A 17,857-nucleotide genomic window follows, 5' to 3' on the forward strand; every position below is an offset into this window, starting at 1 on the left:
GAACATGGTTGATGCAGTGGAGCCTTTCGATGGCCCGCTTTGCTTTATCTACGAACACAAGTGTCTGAGGCATCGAGAGCGCCTTGGTGTTGATGATTGGTTTTCAGGGTTCTAGCCCCCTAATTAATCGCCATCTCATGATGGAGAACACTGAGCCTCCAAACGGGGAGCGCTGCTTATCTTCTTGTCTAGGCGGTCACCTCTGGCGGCCAATCGTTTCGAGATTCGTAGAGGGACTGTGTTTCTGCATGCTGGGGACCGCAGATTCCTGTGGCCTCACTACTAGCGCTGGGTAGCTACTAGGCGGCGAAACCATTACTTGAAGTAGTGGTAGGAGTCAGCACGGACAGCTCTGTGGGATATTCGGAGACGCTCTGCATATCTTATATGCGCAGTGGGAACGGTTGCAGCACCCACCCACGCACACAATCTGGGGCGGAGTTTGTGCGCGTCCTGAAAGCCACCGCTACGTTGACAGCAAATCCGGGGGGCGAACCTCTCGAGAACATCAAACTGGTAAGGAGAGACACCAAGGCCGAGGGGACGAGAGGGGAAACAGAGTGGGATGGATGGATGATTAGGCTGGGTTGGCTTTTTGGGGTAAGTCACATGTAGGACTTCTGAATGTGGATGAGTGCATTATCAAGAGTTGTAGTGAGCGGTCTTGTTGTGGCATCTGAGGGGAAGGCAGCGGCGGTCTGTTAGCCTTTCTACCCACCACGTACACGTAGTGTGGTTTAAGGCGGACGGCTTGTTTTTTTTTCCCTCTCTTTTTTCTTTTCCTATTCCTTCTTATTATTCCTTTCTTTTTTTTTTTTTTTCCTTTTTAGCAAGCCAGTAAGTTTCAGGCGCTTACAATAGGCAGCACTAAAGGGCAGAGGAGCTAGCGTACTAAAAAAAAAGAAAAAGCACCTATTGCCAATCCTCTTTTGGTAAATTGAGCCGCTAGAAGGTAACAAGGAGAAACCTCAAAATGGATGAACGTGTGATACTACGCTTGTTATTGCCTCCTGCTCGCTTTTGTCTCTTGTCTCCTGCATCTTGGATCTTGTCTCCTTGCCGCCGTGCTAGAACCTCGGCGTGGCAGACTACGCTGAAAAGCGAGGAAATGGGAGCGGGCGAGTGATGGCGATGCCTGGCCTTGGCCACTGTGGGAAAGTCGTCATATTCGAGTGCTGCTACACACACGTCAGTACCACTTTGCAGTGATATCATCTCGGCTGTCAGTCAGTCGCTAAGCCGCTGTTCTGGGCGTCAATCTCGTTCGATGGTCACTCTAGTAGAAGCCTGACCACTGCACCCTCTTTGGCAACGGCTTCTCGTGGCGTCTGCTGTAACGAGCTGCAACGCACTGTGTAGTAGAGTAGGTACACCCATTCTGTAGGCTTGCAGATTCGTAGATGGCGAGAAGAAGACAAACCCCAAGCGAGCCCACCAGACAAAAGACGGCCGACAAGAGGGCAGGCAGGAGCAAGCGAACCTGTAGCCTTTGCGTACATGCTGGCTGTCGTCCCCCAACTGCTATCTCCAATTTCCGGCCACGGATCCGCCTTCCGCCTTTCTTGTTGCAACGACATACGCGCATCCATCTCTGTTGCATTAGATGAGACAAGAAGGGCCTTTCCTGGTGCAAGCCCGGCCTTTGCTTGGTCTGAAATCTTTTGTCGGAGGTTTCCAAGCTTGGGCAGCAACTGCCGTTTGTGAAGCAGGCAACTACGTTCTTCAGTAGCGCTGGCCTATTGCTGTAGGTCACTGCGGCTGCTTGCTCTATCGATTGCTTTGTCTTAGCCCTGCTGCCGTTTTGCCTTCCTGCCTTGTCTAGCCTATCTCTGATAATACTTTAGTTTTGGTGCTAGGTATTGTGCCCTATCACGACCCAACAGTGCTTTGAGAAAGGGCTAGAATACTTCAGGCCCTCCCTCCTTCTGTGCTTTTGATCAAGCTACAAAAGGGGGGGGGGGGAGGGGATGAAGGCGAGAAATGGCCGCATGGACAATAACAATACATATATGGACTGGGCCTTGGGCCTTGGGCCTTTTCTTCTCTTTTTTTTTTTTTTTTTTTTTTCTAACTCGCCCTCAACTAGGGGGGGGGGGGCAGGCGCTCCGCTCCGCTCTTCTTTTCTTCCAGGATCAACCCCCATCCCATTATCTGTGCATTTTATCGACGATTTTATATCTACCTACGGCATCTGCGGCGGTATCAGCGAGCCAACAGCTTTAGTCTGGTCAAGAATGGAAATAAAAAAAAAACGTGAAAATTCAAACAAACGGCGATTCACCTAGCCGCACTTTGTATCTAAAGTGTCCATGTCATATGCGTGTATGTATATATGTATATATGTATGTACATTGTATATTTTTGATACCTGGCAATCAATCCTCAGGCACTCACGCCTTTTTTCGTTCTTGGCTTGCCTCGCTTGCCTTCATATTTATATCAGAGACGCTGCCTTTTCTTTCTTGCCCTCTCGCCTTCTTTTTTTTCCCCTTTTCACTGTTCTTCATTGTCATGTAATTCAATGCTTGGCTATTCCAGTGTATAAAATTTTAGTCCTGACTTTGTCTATTTGATATACCTGCTTATCCTCTTAGCCTACCTACCCACCCCCAACACCCTCCCCCAAACACATACGCCATGGCGTCCCTCTCGCCGTCGCGTCATGAGGCTCTTCAGCTTACCGATGTCATCGCAAACTCGCTCGTTCTTGACCACATTCTCCCCTACCTTAGCGCCTACGAACGCCTGAGGCTTGCTAGCACTAACAAGTACAACCGGTGGCTTTTGCTAGACAACACCCACTTCTTCCGCCATCTCGATATGGGCACTATGAAGACCATCAATTTCAAGGTCAAGGAAGAGGAGATTAACGAGTTCGACCCCAATGCCCAAATCCGCGATCATCTGACCGAAGAGGAGTATGTGCCCGAGATTGAAATCTTCTTGTCTCGTTATCTCACTTAACTGACCATACATTTGTTTAGCTTCATGTCTGGCCCCATACGGGGCATCTTTTCGTCTTTACGTAGGGCTGACTTTCTCAGAAACATCCAAACCCTCATTTTAGATGGTTTGCCAGTAACAGCTGACGTGTGTTCTGAGATTCTCACAAGCCCTGATTTCAACGTGCGCATTCTATCTATTCGCGGCGCTACGTCTCTCAACGAACGCAGGCTATGCGACGCTCTCCGAGAGGCCTGTCGGCCAACTCGGCCCAAGAGCACCCCCCGTCTCAAGGGATTGTATGTTTTTGGAGCACCTGACAGCGCGGTCCCCTCTGGCACCACCGCCGATATATGGTACCACAAGAGAGGCCAGGTGATCCAGCGCAATGTCATTTCCGATTGGGGAGGCGTTCTTCAGGACTGCCGCGATGTACTGGCCTTTGACAGTGTGCTGTGCAAGGGCCCAGCTCATGTCAATTCCCCAGTGTATGGCTGCTACAATATGCCCGGGACTTCTTTGTCGTCGTCGTCGCCATCCTCCTCTCAATGGGCGGTGGCCACGTATTCGCTCGGCGGTTGTGCAGGGTGTGGCTCGGCCCCCGAGGGTCTCACGTACTGTGACAGATACACACCATCCTCTGATATGCCCATGATTTCCCCGCCACCGCTTCTGACCTCATCCGTGCGTGCAGCTTCCATGCTGTGCGCGGAAGCCATAGCCAGCAGCGGCAATCCCAGAAGCCCCTGTTTTGTAGCTAGATGCGAGTCCTGCGTGCGAGGCCGCATGTGCCGTTGCTGCAACAAATGGTACTGTGAAGACTGCTACCCGGTTTTGCAGTCCAGGCCACACACAGAGCTGCAGACTCAGACTGCAGCTTCACCAACTATTTCACCAGTCCTTTCGCCCCTCAGCTTATCCCCCGACAGCATTTCCAGCGTTCTCAGCGTCGGATCAGCCATGTCCGGGCTTTCGATTAGCAGCAGTGTGTCATCCACATCTTTGCCGGATGATGCGGCTTCTGCACTGCCAAAGGTAAGTTAAGCTACAGGAGGGCAAAGCGAGAAGACAGAACAAGACAGAAAAGAGACGGGGTCGCGAGGAATCTAGGAGACAAAGCTCAGACACCCACCCTCGCCTCTCCCCACTTCACATCACCTCACATCACACTCTCACGCTTCCTTTTGTGTTTTGCGCGAGTTCAGTGTTGTGTTAGTTGTCAAAAGTCGGTCGGACCATGATGACGACAGGGGTGGTCGGTTTTCTCTCTCTCCGAATCCTTCGAACCTGGCCTTTTATTCTCCTTGCTTTCCTATTTTAATCCCTACCGAGCGACTTTGCTCGTACTTCCGATAATGCCGAGCCGAGGAACCTTGCTAACACCGACCCTGCGCTTTCTAGAATCCTATCGCCCGCCAGTGCATTGAATGCGGCTTTAATGTGGGTCCTTCTCTTACTCTTTCCCCTTGTTGCTTCCCCTGCCCCTGTTAGCCCTAGTTACTCCAGTGGCTCTTCAGCGGCTCTTCAGCGGCTCTTTAGTTGGCTCAGGGCTTCATACGAGCCTTGACGGCTCTGGCCAAGCCCAGACTTGCCTTGGTTTTGTTGTCTCTGGTTTCTGTTTCGGTCCATTCTTGACGTTGTCTCAACCTGTACCCCTGTCATTCTGTTGCTGCACTACCACTGCCTCGTTCTTCTGCAGCCAGCCAAATCTGTGTAGGATGTACAACGACAACGACAACACAACACCCCGTCCCTGCTCCATGTATAATATCTCACCCGGGCTTGGCTGCAGATGAGCAGATTCCTGCTTTCCCACCCCACATCTACCTAGCAATCGTGCCATAACTAACCCGAGTCATGCAAACCAAATAGTGTCTCGATTGCTTCGCGGCCACTCAGAAGCGCTGTGATGGCTGTGGTGATAGCTACTGCCTGAAACACCACGAAGGGTCTTCCAGCCACTACGTAAGTTTCCTTGCGAGCTGCTCGATGTGTCTCGTTTTACGGTGGTTACGTACTAACATTCCTCTACATGCTTATAGTGCAGCCGTAGGTGTCCATCGCCTTCCCCTTCCGCATGTTCGCAATAGACCTGCCTTGTTCTGCCTGCTCTATGTTAGATTCTGTTTCTTGTATTTATCACCCCTACCTTACATGCAGCACTGGCCGGCATGGGCTTTCATCACTGCTATCAACCCAGTCGCCCTTGCTGCACCCCCACGAGGTCCACTTTGCTAACGACATGATGCCCTGGCTTGCTCGTCTATTTAATTAGGATGCAATACTAGATTACGAGCTCGTGCCGCTGCTTCAGTTGCAGCTATGGCGAGCCCCCATTCGTCCCATCCCCACTCTCTTAGCGCACCTCACTCCACTAGGCCACTGAGAAAGCATACTCAGGCATGGTCTCAATGGATGAGCCAGCAGAGGGCTCCGGTACCCATCAACGCCCGGCCTCTGCACCGCAATTTGAGACTGCGTGATCGTCTGTAGCTGGCTCTACGTTGACCTTTTTTTTTCTCTTTTTGGCTACTGCACTGATACTACTGCCGCTAGATTCTCCACATGGCATAAAAGTTGTATTTGTGCTCTCTATCTTTGCCTTTGTTCTTGGCGTTCCCTGGGATTTATACATTTTTGCTTTTGCTTTTGCTTTTGCTCCTGACGATGACGATGATATCATACTCCTCTCAATATACTTGCCGTTTACTTCTCTCTCCTCCAAAGTCCCCTCCCTGCTCCATTCTAGTATGCTGAGACTGAATCAAATTCTTAACCCCCCCCCCCCCTTTCAGCTCCCCATTATATAGAATTTAGCCCAGTGGCAAACTTACGTGCCACCCATGCTGCTCCGTTCTCTTCATATTCCTGTTTTGTCACTACGATCTTGTCATAATTTGGGTGTCTAGCAAACCTCACACCTCCAGTCCATGAGGATATAATGGGATCTGCCGGCCGTGCCACCCGCACCACACACTCTTCCGGCATGCGCAAGGTAATCTCTTTCTGCAGCCGTTCCACAAGTCCGTCAAACAGCGCGTTCCCGCCCACTACTACAATATTCAGCAGCAGCCCTGGCCAGAGGCCGACTGGCAACGCCTCCAGCGCCTGCACCACCATATCGGAAATCCCAGGACAGTGCATCCCTGCGTCCGACGGCGTAAACAGAAGCTCGGGCGGTGTGAATCTCTCATTCCGCAAGGTTATGATGTCCTCTGAGGCTTGGGCTGCCTTGAGGGCTTGAGCACGTGGATTTGCATGTGCTGCTACGTCAAACGGGCGCAGTTCGCCGTGCATGCGCGAGTGGAAATCGGGCAGAACATAGTCACGTGCTACGCCATTGCTGCCAGTCGTAAATGCGGGACGGCGGGCGCCCTGTGGGCCCTTCCAGCTAGCTTCAAGATCGGCAGCGAAGTCAGCCGAGACGAAGCATGCCCGCTCTTTGATCTCGTTAACAATATGCGTGTCGTTGCGCATGTCGTAGTATCGCACAGACAGCTGTCGTGCTAGATAGTTTGTCAGGAACTTGCCGCCTATGTCAAGGCGTCGCTGCGCGCTGTGTAGCGGTCGCCCATTTATAAGTGGCGTGACATGAGTGTGGGAGTAGCCCGAGTCGATCACAAGGACAATCTCAGCGGGTGTTGCGGGGCTGGCGTCAGGGGATTTAGGTGTCTGAAATATAGCTTGTATGTCATTGTAGGCGTTCCAAGTCGGCACTATGAATTTCATGATATATAATCAGTTGCTAGAATCAAATGTCTATCACTAAGGCGAGCTAACCTTGGGAGCGGCAATATCGCGCAAAGCCGTACTCTTCAAATACAATCTGGTCGCAATTCGTTTGCAAGGCCGGCAACGCACCCGGCGCCTCACCCAACAATAACGACGTTTCTGCTGGGTCGACACCCAGACCTGTCTTTTTATCGTGGCCGAGTATCTCGCGGTCCCAAATCTCTTTTTGCGATTCCCAGTTGACGATGAATCCCTTCTCGACTGGCCGTCGAAAGGTCATCTCACTATAGTCGCGTGCTGAGAGTACCTCGCTGCCTACATATACCTTCTTGTGGCGGTCGCGCGCAAGGCAATTCGGTATCACATGAGGTGTGGGATGTGTGATGTCGTCAGAGTCGGGAGAACTAGCGATGAGCCCGGCTTTGAGGGTGTATGCTCCGTTGTCAAGAACGAGAGTTTGCGACGGTGGGGGTGGGCGAAATGGTTGTGAGCGGCGATTAGGAGCCATCGTGGGGTGAGTGTGTAAATAAGGGTATCTATAGGTGGAAGATTCGTTGATATGTGCTGGTGATTCGGGATTCGACGGTGTTTGATTCGTAGAATAAAGTGCATGTGCACAAAAGCCAAGAAGCTTTTATAGTGATGTCACCTCTCATAATAAAAACAAATACCATGGCAAGCTACAAGAATTCTGCCAGCAGTGCAAAGATCCCAGTTAAAAGCGGTGAGAGATATAGTCTCTTCTAGGGTTTATAACCTTTGTACGACCTAGGGAAACATAAGTGCAGGGGTTTCCCTTTCCTCTTTCTACTTCCCTACAACTTTCTGTTATCGCTTGGATGGCGTCATCTATTCTACTGTTGTGGAAAGCCGGCCGGCTTCCATTGCCTGATTTAGTGGGTTACTTGAATAAAGCCGAGTGATTTGATGTAGGGCTAGAGACAAGGAAAGCACCCAAGTTTTGTTAGCTTATGAAAAAACGCACTAATAAACCAAGAAGTCTAACTGCCCCTTCATTCCTTTGGGCCTAGTATGCTTTGCTACTTTTCTAAATACATGAGCCTCCCTCTCTCGGGAATACTCTCACTCTTAACCCCTCCTCGTCCATTTTGCTGACCTAACTGTTCAAACTATCCTCTATTGCCATGTCTTCATCCGGGTCCGCTTCCAGTCCAGATCCAGCTGGTCCTCCTCCCTCTCAGCCAGCCCTCTCCACCGTCATACCGCCCCTAATCCTCGGCACCGCCACCTTCAACTACCAATACACTGATCCGAACACCCTCCCATACACTTCCATTGTTGCGCGTGCCCTGTCTCTTGGTATCAATGCCTTTGACACATCGCCATACTACGGTCCCTCAGAGACCCTGCTGGGGACCGCCCTTACTGACTCCTCGGTGCGTAACACATACCCACGCTCGTCGTACTTTTTGATCACTAAAGTTGGCCGCATCGCCAGCTCATCGTTTGACTATTCGCCTGCTGCTATCCGCGCCTCGGTCAAGCGTAGCATAGCACGTCTAGGCAACAGTGGCTACCTAGACCTTGTGTACTGCCATGACTGCGAATTTGTCAGCTCCGATGCCATGCTAGCTGCAGTTCGTGAGCTGCGTGTTCTTCGAAACGAAGGCCTTGTGCGGTATATCGGAATTTCGGGCTTTCCCGTAGGGCTACTTGCGCAACGCGCTGCCGAGGTTCTCCGGATAACTAGTGAGCCGCTTGATGCGGTGCTGAGCTATGGCAATTTCTGCGTGCAAAATACCTCGTTAGGGAGTGACACTGTGCTGGAAGCCTTTGAGGCTGCCCAGGTTAGTGTGCTGTTGAATGCAAGCATTTTGAATATGGGTTTGTTGACAACCCGTGGCATCGATGCCGGCCCCCAGGCTTCGTGGCACCCGTCGCCTAAGCCCTTGAGAGCAGCGTGCAAGGCTCTAGTACCGATCGCACAGAAAGCTGGGTTTAGCTTGGAGGACGTCTGTATTCGATGGGCACTGTCTGCGTGGCTGCATCGGGGATCAAGGTTTGGGTCGTCTTTCCAAAACTATGGGCATGGGCCGCAGCGTGATGCGAAGCTCGGCGTATCGGTTTTGGGCGTCACTGCAATCTCCGAGTTGGAGGAGTCGGTCGAAGCCTTCAACGATGCGTTAGCTCAGGGGCATGAGGATGGCGCTTCTAGAATTAAAAAGGTGGCAAGTTTAGTAGAGAATGAGATGTGGCCTGCACTTGGAACTTGGAAAGACTTTGCATGGGACAGTCCAGACAAGAACTTTGTTAACACACCTCTAACCTCTAGTGTTTCCCCATAATTATTTTAAAGTGAGCTATTCTAGAATCCAGAACTACGTCATTGTCATGAAACTAACAATCGACTAATATACTATAGGCAGCTTGTGAATTCTCTAGACAGAGGGGGAAAAAAAATAAGATACAATTCATGAATTATCGCTCAAACGTGTTTAAAACAGGAAAGGACGTTAGGAAAGCTACAACACCGATAGCGTTGTACTTAATCAAGGACAAGAAGAAAGCAGACCGCTAAGCTCCCTAAGTAGGTTGAAGCTTCTGCACAAAAAAGAAAATGAATATGAATATCATGAGCTATCAAAGACTCAGTAGGACTGTGGCGCTGCAATTGGAAAAGAAAAAAAAAGACTAAGCCACAACTCTCAATAAAATAGAGCGTAGGGCTAAAGATGCGACAAAACAAGGCATTGTTATGAAGCCTTTCGATAAACAGGGAGGCTGATATCAAGACGATACCGTATACGTCGAGTTAAGACCATGTTCGGAGGTAGATGTCGAGACTGTGTTTTTATCTGTTTCTAGATGGGAGCTAGCTGCGGCATGCTCGTTATGTGTGATGGCGCCGGCATGATTTGCCTTACTGCCGCCATTTTTCTCCATGTCTACACCCACAATTTCTGCAAGGCTGCGAAAATTAAGCATATGATCGTTGCCATCATCACCTTCCTGGTTTTCAATGCTAGTGCTACTAGTGCGCATATCTGCCGTGCCTTGACTGGGATAGACATCAAGAACAGAAGACACAGGAGATGATGAGCTGCTAGCTTGGCCGATCTGAGAAGTCTGGGCACCAGAACCAGGCGAAGGGCCTTGTGAAAGGGTGTCGCTATGGTCAACACCTTTGCCTTTCTGTGCTGTCATAGGCTGAGACTGAGACGTAGAGGAAAGAGTGGCTTCTAGATTTGAATTGCCGATTTGCTGCCTTGTAGCAGCCATGTCTTTACTAGAGCCAGCATTGCTATTGGTGGCGGTACTATCACTGTGGGCTCGAGATTGTTCTTGCGAAGACGATCCGTGGTTTCCAAAGCTAAGGGGATAGAAACTTGCACGTTTCTTTTTTTTCTCTTCTTTTTCGCGCTTTTTGGCATCCTTTTCGTTGGCCTTTTGAGCTTCCCTTTCTACTTTGCGCTTTCGCTGCTCTTCGGACAATATCGAAAGCTGCATGGCTTGCGCTAGCATTTCTTCGTCGTATTCCTCATCTGTAATAGTAGGACGAGCCATAGACCGGGTTACAGAACGATTATTATTGGAAGATCTACTATGCGAGGAAGAAATGTGATCTTGAGGGGCTATGCGGCGATGAAAAGCATGGGCGGCACGCTCTGAACTAGCGACCATAGATTCATCTGGATTAGATGACCTATATCGCGCATGGCCATCACGCAGGAATGCAGCATGATGGAGGGCTGTTGCAGCAGCAGACCTCCTAGCCTCATGAGCCCGAAGAGAGGAAAGTTTAGCCTCCCACTCTGGGCGTAGTTTGTCTGATGATACAACAAGAGGATCGTTGGCAGACAGACTTTGGGCACGGCGGCGGGTATTAGTAGAGGGGGATCCAGATGAATTGACAGAAGTGCGTGATCCCATTCCTGCAGCGCCGAGATTTGAGACGGGAGTTTCGTAGACGATGCCACGGCGGAAAGGTGGAGGGTCGTAGGTGACGCCAAATTCGGGCTGCTGGCAGTAAGGACACTGTGTGGGTTTCGTCACTAACATCCAAGGCCGCTCGCCCTCAGGGGCAGGCGCATCGCCCTGCTCGGGATTGTTGGCGGGAAGAGTGGGATCGGGACGCTTGATTTGCACAAAGCATTCGCTGCAAATCGGCTGGTCGCAACACCGGGTATGATTGAGGAATGGAGGGTAGGAAAGAAAGCAAATAGGGCACTCAGTAGCTTCACGATATAGGCAGACCTCTAGAGGCTTACCGCTAACGAAAGGATCAACAGGAAGATGAGTCTCTGGAGGCGTGCTTATCTCAGGGTTAGAATTGTTGCGCGAACTCCCCAGTCCAATTGCTGCAGCAAATGACTTGCGAGTCCGGAAATGGCTAGACTGTGGTCTAAAGCCAGAGCCTGAGGCGGCCGTTGGTGATGTGCGGGTTTGCGTTTGTGATTGCTCGGATATTGCAGGTTGAAGCCGGCCGGCAGGTACGGTTAGCCATTTGGTGTGATCTGAGGTGCCGGCTTCGGCATCCGCAGCCTCGGGATTGAGCAAATCTACGGGAAGCGATGCATAGACATCAGGTATAGGCGAGCCTCGCACAGCAGCGATCAATTGGGCATCGGTCCAGGAGTCGTCGATATCATTGAGGCCTCGCCAAAATGGAGCTATACGGCGTTCAATCTAGAGAATGATTAGCGGGGGTTTCCAAGGCAATGTAATAAAATGAATACACAAGTAGATTGGGCTGCGGCTGCACACAGAAAGGGGAAAAAAAAAACTCACAATTAGCTGACGGACGACGGGCTTGCTGAAATCTTCGGGACCGACATATGTGCCAACAGTAACAAGATATCCGCCATCAACACGCTCGGATTGCATGCTTCTTGCGCGCTCTTGCGCACGCAAAAGCCGCTCCTTTTCCAGTTTCCGGGCCTCTCGTTCAGCACGGGTCTCTTTGTGGGTGAATGGTTGTTGTTCAGTCGAGTTTGCAACAGGAATGCCAAACATGAGCATAGAATCGTGGCCACGCCCGCCACGTCGAGAGCGATGGCGGGAAGAGGTAGAATGAGAGGGCACTCCAGATTGGCTGTCGTCGCGGGAAGAGTCTGGAGCCGAAGCATGGCGGCCGTGTTGGTGGTCACGACTCTCTTTTCCATTAGTGTTTCCCATGGTGGCGGCTAGCTGGGTTCCGTGGGAAGAAGATTGGAAAAAAAAAAAAAAGTTGAGATGATTGTGGCCGGGATTTCAATCAAATAAGCATAGTAGGCGGGCTACAGCACGCACTTGGACGGACGATGATACAAGAACAGATCCCGAGGTCAAAGTGTTGGCTAGCCAAGTAGCGGCGACAGGTGATTTGTCGTGATGAAACCAAGGCAATCTCGTGATTGGCCTGCCGAATTGCAAAATGGACTGCAGCCAAGATCGTGCACGAGTGAGGCAGCAATCGGGTCGATATCGTAGGTTTTGGAAATAGAAGTGGGTTATAGTTGCAGCTCTAGCTATAGCCTTTTGTGGGCTGCACCAGCGAGCGAGCGTCTACGTTGAAAGCCAACAGAAAACAGCAAGCAAGGAAGCGAAAGGCTGCCCGGTTTGTCGGAGAATTCGGCAAAGAGGGAGTGGCAGGTTCTGGAGCAGGGCAATAACAAGGCAGATCTAAAGATAAAAGCGATACAGGATCATCGGGTTGTCGGCCTCGTCATTTGCAGTCGTGGTTTTTGATCGAAGGACAGGCTCAGCAAAGCTTCGGAAACCGAAGGACGACGTGATGGTGGAGAACGAGCCGTGGAGACGAAGCAGGCAAGAGAGCCTGGGTTGTGGCCAAAGAGAGAAATACTAAGCAGACTCGACTCGGGCTTAAAAGAAACAAAAGCAATAAAGGATGATTTGTGGTGATGAAAAAGGGGAGGAAAGCAAAATTGAAGGATACTACACGAAACAAAACAGCAGCAGCTTGTTTGGTTGAGCTGGTTAGTCTGGCTGGCTGGCTGGCTGGCTGGCTGGATTTACTGGGGATGGATGGGATGGATGGTGTTGACAGCGAGACAGCAGAAACAAAAGCAAAAGAAACAAAGGGAAAAAAAGACAAAAGAGACAAAAAGAAAGCAAGTAAAGAGCACAGTAAAACAGTGTAAATTGCGGGTTGGAGAAAGGGAAAAAAGACTGTACTGTGTACTGGGTCACCAGTCTGGTTTGGTGGTTAATGGGCGGGCTGTTTGTCGACAAACAGCGAAGGACCAAGCAGCAACTGCTAGAACAGTAGAGCAAACAGATGTTTGCGTTTGTATTTGCGTTTGCAATAGCAACAACGGCACTACAAGCAGGAAGTTGCCCCAATGGGAAATCAGGGAGGAAGGGGGAGGAAGGCACGGCAAGGCAAGGAAATGACAGCAAATGAAGAAAAACAGCAAAAAGCCCCAAGAGCCAAATCAAAATAGCAAAGGGAAGGCAGGACCCAGAAAAAAGGCAGCTAGTGACGTCTTGTCTTTCGACCTCCTTCTTTTTGACTCAGTTGTGGAGGATAACAGGGCAAATCAAAGCGGGCTTCCAGTTTGAAATTTGACGGGAGCCTAGCAAATAGCAGCGAGATAGCGAGATAGCGAGATAAGAAAGCAGTGGCGGCAACAGCAGCAGCATTAACAATGGGGCAAGAGCTAAAGCAAGAGCAGGAGCAAGAGCAAGAAGGGCACCTCCAGTATCTCCCCCCCCAAAAGCAAGCAAGGGCCAAATAGAAGGAAAGCTTTGACTTGGGGAAAAGAGGAAGACGGAGCAAAAAGAACAAGGTTGGGAATATGATAAAGCCAGAGAAAGGGCGTCATCGATTTGCACGGGATGGCAGAAGGAAGGGGAGAAAGAGAGACAAAAGATGCAAGATGAAATGAGAGAAATGTGGGAGCACATATCACTCTGGCGGGTTCGACTGTGCCTCTGTCCTCGGTGTCCATACAAGGATTGATGCTACTAGCCACTAGCACTGCAACGGAAACCCTAACCATACAGAGACCGGGGCTAAGACCGGCGGCCTGGGTCCTGGTCCGCGGCACGGTCGTCGATTTGCTGTGCCTGTAGTATCTAAGCGACTTCATGCAAGTAGGGCATTCGACCTGCGGATATCGGGAGCCATGCATAGGCCAGCCAGCAAGATTGCCGCAAGCCCATAGTGCGTGCACTTCACGCTGCTGTGAAACGGGCGACAAGAGTATTAGTGGATGCAATTACCTCCGTCCTGTCCAAGTCCGCATTATACATGGTGCTTGTACATAGCCTCCTGACACATGGGCTGTGTGGTTTGTATAACAGGCTCCTGTGTAGGGGAACTCCGGGCTACGGGAAAGGGGGCGGCCCAACATTAATGGCAACAGAACCATCCACAATCACCATCGTCATCATCATCATTGTCAAGCTCTAATTAGACCCCTGTACCATCATATCACCACCGACCCCACACTTACTCACTTTTACTTACCTTACCCTATGCGTACTGGAAGCCATAGAGTACGAGTGCCTGTTAGCGCCCAAGGGTTCCAAGCACAGCGAGGTTCTTTTTTAGAGAGGAACCAAGCCGAGGCCCTGTTCGACAGCTGGCTTGTGCACCGAAAGAAGAGAAAGAGAAAGCAGAAAAGGCGGCTTGTCAGTAGGTTGAGTCCCCTTTGGCAGGACAAGACGAAAAGTGGACGAGCGGATAGATATCTCTATCAAGTAAGACGTCGCCACAAGCCACTGATTTTGCTACCCTAATCCACGGGTTCTAGACATCGGCTTCCAAACATGTACGGGACGCTTCGGCTAGCGATAGCACGTCAAATAAAGCAATGCAGCCGATTTTGGCAGATTCCCCCTCTATTGTGACGTTTGCAGACAAGTTTCAGACTGTCAGCTCTTGATAGTGTCTTGTAAATGAACTAACAGATGCGTTTTGGGATTTCCCAGGGGAGCTGGAATGTTCGATTTAGCGGCGAGTCCTCTATTGTCTCTTTTCAGCAGCCACAGTTAGTTGTTCAATTCCGAGGGAAACACCTGTGACTGGCTTGACTGTTGTCCCTATAAAACGCCACTTGGTCTAGTACATTGCCTCCCCCCGCCCTTGGGCCTGGAAACTGGGCCTGGAAACTAAGGTACCAAGCTAGAACTGTACTGTACTGTGTCACCCTGGCCACATTTGCCCCACTAATTGCAAGGCCACAAAGCCCCTAAGCCCAGGCCCTCCAGGCCTAAACCCGCCATAGCTTTAGACCAACTCTGATTTTCATCGTCCGGTACAAAATTATAAGCCCAGCAACTACAAATATTATGCCACAATACATATTATTTTGTTTCTACATGGTTTACTGAGCCGGGTCCGATCTTACTATACATCTTACACCAAACTATCCGACATCTCCCTAGCCTCCAGACTCTAGCCCGTCCTGGCCAGCCTAGACCATGGCTTTCTTCCGCCCATTGTGATAGTCTTGCAGCTCTATGCTGTCTCTCACACTGCCAAATTCACTACTGCTGTCGTCGCCCAGGTCGATGTCAAAGTCTCCAAGGTCATCCGAGTTTTCGATATGCTGGAAGCCCTCTACTGAGCTCCCAAACACAGTGTCCATGTCCTCCAGCGCGCGGCCCTTTGTCTCTGGGAAATAGCGCCATATAATCTATAAGTGCATTAGTATGTTGCCTCGCACGTATTGAATGCTGCATATTATCACTGGGCTGTGTATTGGAAGCCTGCGCAGTGTTGGTGCAGCCAGCTCCTTCGTCTCAATTACGTACCGGGACAGCGACTGCGTTTACGGCAGCAAAAATAAAGTACTTGGTACCGCCGCTTTGGGGCACGCCGGGCGTCCACATTTTGCTGATCAGGAGAGATCCCAAGGCTCCGGCGGCAGCAGCCAAATTCACACCACGTGCACGAGTTGCATTCGGAAATATTTCCACAGTGTAGATCCAAGACACCGGGCCGATGCCGATGCAGTACCCAACTGCATAAGCGAGGATAAATGTGATCCACAGAATATCAAGTAGCACACCTCCACGTGTCCGTGACATGGACACGCATATGCCGACGGCCTGGATAGGGAGGGGAGATGCAGCTGTTAGTACTTTGTATTTTGTACTCCGTGTTTTGTACTTGGAGAGTGAAAAAAAAATGCAAAAAAATGTATGTGTTGTGCTGTTCTTTCACTTACAAGTGCAGAGAATGCCATTATCACACTGCCGGCAGCCAGACATACACGACGGCCATAGCGGTCAATGATAAGCATGCCCACCACCGTGAGGCCAAATCTAAACATCTCCTCTACGGCATGAGACGTCAATGACAACTCCATGTCTATGCCCAGTGCGCTCACTAGGGGTGGCAGGTAATGTTTAATCGCGGCCGCACCACAAACCTGCGACAAAACCTGCAAAAATGCCGCTCGCCACAACCGCGGCCGCAACTCGGGAGACATTGCAAGAGACATCAAAGACCGGCGATACTCCGTCGTGCTTTGTTTGATGTCCTCAAGCTCCTCTTCGATCTGCTCGGCTGTATGAGTCTCGTGGTGTAGCCACGTAAGCGTGTCGCGGGCACCGTCAAGATCGTTCTTGGCGACTAGCCAGCGCGGGCTTTCTGATATGAATGGCAGACTTACGCCAAACACAAAGGCAGGGAGGTACTGCGCCATGACTGCGATGCGCCAGCCAAGATACAGGCCCCAGGTTGTCCTCCATAGCGATAGAGTGTATCCTGCTCTGTGTTGGGCATAGTGTTAGCTGAATATTCCCCCCGTTTGTGATGGGTTGAGTAACATACGCATAACCGGCTGCCATTCCGGCAACAAACCCCAGCTGGTTAAACGCGACAAGTCTACCGCGTATATCTGTCGTCGCAATCTCACTCTGATACACCGGAGCCGCTGTCATGATTACCGCCGCGCCTATGCCACACATCAATCGCCCCATAATCATCATGGCATACGAATATAACCCAGAACTGCACGCTTCAACAGCCGCTCCGAGTGATAGCACCAACACACCAACAACGCATGCATATCGACGCCCCACACGGTCGCTCAATGTTGGCGACAGCGTCAAGTAGCTCAACAGAGCGCCGACGTAAAACAAAGCCGTGACACCGCATTTACTCTCTGGATCGTTGACCCTCGTGGCTGACGTGAAGCCTGGTGTCACCAAAAGGACTGGCAGAAGGCCGACATGATAGCTGGTCACGATGTCAGAATTGAACTTTCTCACACAAACACTTGTACAGAGACTCTTTCCACTCACCCACATATGGCTGGCCCTAGAGACAGAAAGGCACATAGGTTGTATATGCGATGCGATGCATCAGACGGGGGCATTGCGACTTGTGGCGAAAAGGGAAATAAAAAAGACAAGGAGATCTTAGATCAAAAGACAGGCGAAGCTAAAGGAAAACAAAGACTTTGTGCTATACTGCATGAATACTCGCTCGGAATACTCACGTCAACCGCCCTTTATTGAGTTGTTGGAAATACTAGTCGGCGCAAAAAAAAAAAAAACAAAGGAAGAGAATATAAAGCAGCAGCCATTGTGTCTAAGGACCGTATGATGCGCGGCCATCCGTGTTTTATTTTTGTCACATAAGTCTCAGGTTGTATATTTTTATCAGATCTGGGTTACTCGTTAACCCTAGAGCACAAACCAGCTCACGGAGATCGCCGGGAGAAAAACCCCGCATGGGCCAGAGTCAATTCGTGGTATTTACACTCTATACTTGTAACATTTCGTGCTTTGGAAACCTAATAGTATAGGGTATGAAAACACTCTAGGCATCAAACCAGCACACCATTTGGGTAGTTGGGAGTCTAGTAAGTTATCCTTTTTAACCCTAATCAGCGACCTCGACATCGTGCGCTGGGACGCTGAACGTGGTGGTGATCATGGAAACAACGCAGTGCTTTTATTTTTGCTCTTTTTCTCTCGCTCCCTTACAGCGCATTTTCTTCCTCTCCTCAACGTCTAGGTAGCCTCCTCCCCTTTCTCTTTTTGATCCAGCGCAGAAAAGACTACACAAAGCATTCCAAAAACACCCAAACTCCGTTCCGCGTTATAAGGCACCCGCGTAAAACGACAGGCAGAAGAAATACAGTAACAAAGAAAAGCACACATCATGCATACACAAACACTATGCCTCGTCCCACTCCCCTATGAAGAAAAAAAAAACAAGCTGCTTTCCGGCCCAGATAATTGCCGCCACGTCGCGAGTGGG

General features: G+C 50.4%; 5 protein-coding genes across 5 annotated transcripts; 2 read left to right on the plus strand and 3 right to left on the minus strand.

The window, feature by feature from the left end:
* Nucleotides 1-2,637: 2,637 nt before the first annotated feature.
* On the plus strand, nucleotides 2,638-3,923 carry HOO65_020364 (ubiquitin fusion degradation protein; the record flags this gene model as incomplete). The annotated part of the gene is made up of 3 exons (XM_071006825.1): nucleotides 2,638-2,918; nucleotides 2,985-3,691; nucleotides 3,784-3,923. 3 exons carry the CDS (start codon nucleotides 2,638-2,640, stop codon nucleotides 3,921-3,923), a joined length of 1,128 nt encoding a protein of 375 aa, XP_070861002.1.
* Nucleotides 3,924-5,495: 1,572 nt separating this feature from the next.
* Nucleotides 5,496-7,183, minus strand: HOO65_020365 (Actin-related protein 6; the record flags this gene model as incomplete). The annotated part of the gene is made up of 3 exons (XM_071006674.1): nucleotides 5,496-5,563; nucleotides 5,778-6,659; nucleotides 6,724-7,183. The coding sequence occupies 3 exons, from the start codon at nucleotides 7,181-7,183 to the stop codon at nucleotides 5,496-5,498; spliced, it is 1,410 nt and encodes a 469-aa protein (XP_070861003.1).
* Nucleotides 7,184-7,820: 637 nt separating this feature from the next.
* Nucleotides 7,821-8,981, plus strand: HOO65_020366 (D-arabinose 1-dehydrogenase; the record flags this gene model as incomplete). The annotated part of the gene is made up of 1 exon (XM_071000046.1): nucleotides 7,821-8,981. One exon carries the CDS (start codon nucleotides 7,821-7,823, stop codon nucleotides 8,979-8,981), a length of 1,161 nt encoding a protein of 386 aa, XP_070861004.1.
* A 442-nt stretch (nucleotides 8,982-9,423) lies between these two features.
* HOO65_020367 (Protein sip-5) lies at nucleotides 9,424-11,811 on the minus strand (the record flags this gene model as incomplete). Its single annotated transcript, XM_071006498.1, has 2 exons — nucleotides 9,424-11,322; nucleotides 11,425-11,811. The coding sequence occupies 2 exons, from the start codon at nucleotides 11,809-11,811 to the stop codon at nucleotides 9,424-9,426; spliced, it is 2,286 nt and encodes a 761-aa protein (XP_070861005.1).
* A 3,245-nt stretch (nucleotides 11,812-15,056) lies between these two features.
* HOO65_020368 (Arabinose-proton symporter) lies at nucleotides 15,057-16,530 on the minus strand (the record flags this gene model as incomplete). Its single annotated transcript, XM_071006743.1, has 4 exons — nucleotides 15,057-15,278; nucleotides 15,397-15,716; nucleotides 15,809-16,359; nucleotides 16,421-16,530. The coding sequence occupies 4 exons, from the start codon at nucleotides 16,528-16,530 to the stop codon at nucleotides 15,057-15,059; spliced, it is 1,203 nt and encodes a 400-aa protein (XP_070861006.1).
* Between the last annotated feature and the right edge of the window lie 1,327 nt (nucleotides 16,531-17,857).

This window comes from Ceratocystis lukuohia, assembly GCF_044167205.1.
Source record: "Ceratocystis lukuohia strain C4212 chromosome Unknown Supercontig2_pilon, whole genome shotgun sequence".
Lineage (NCBI taxonomy): Eukaryota > Fungi > Ascomycota > Sordariomycetes > Microascales > Ceratocystidaceae > Ceratocystis > Ceratocystis lukuohia.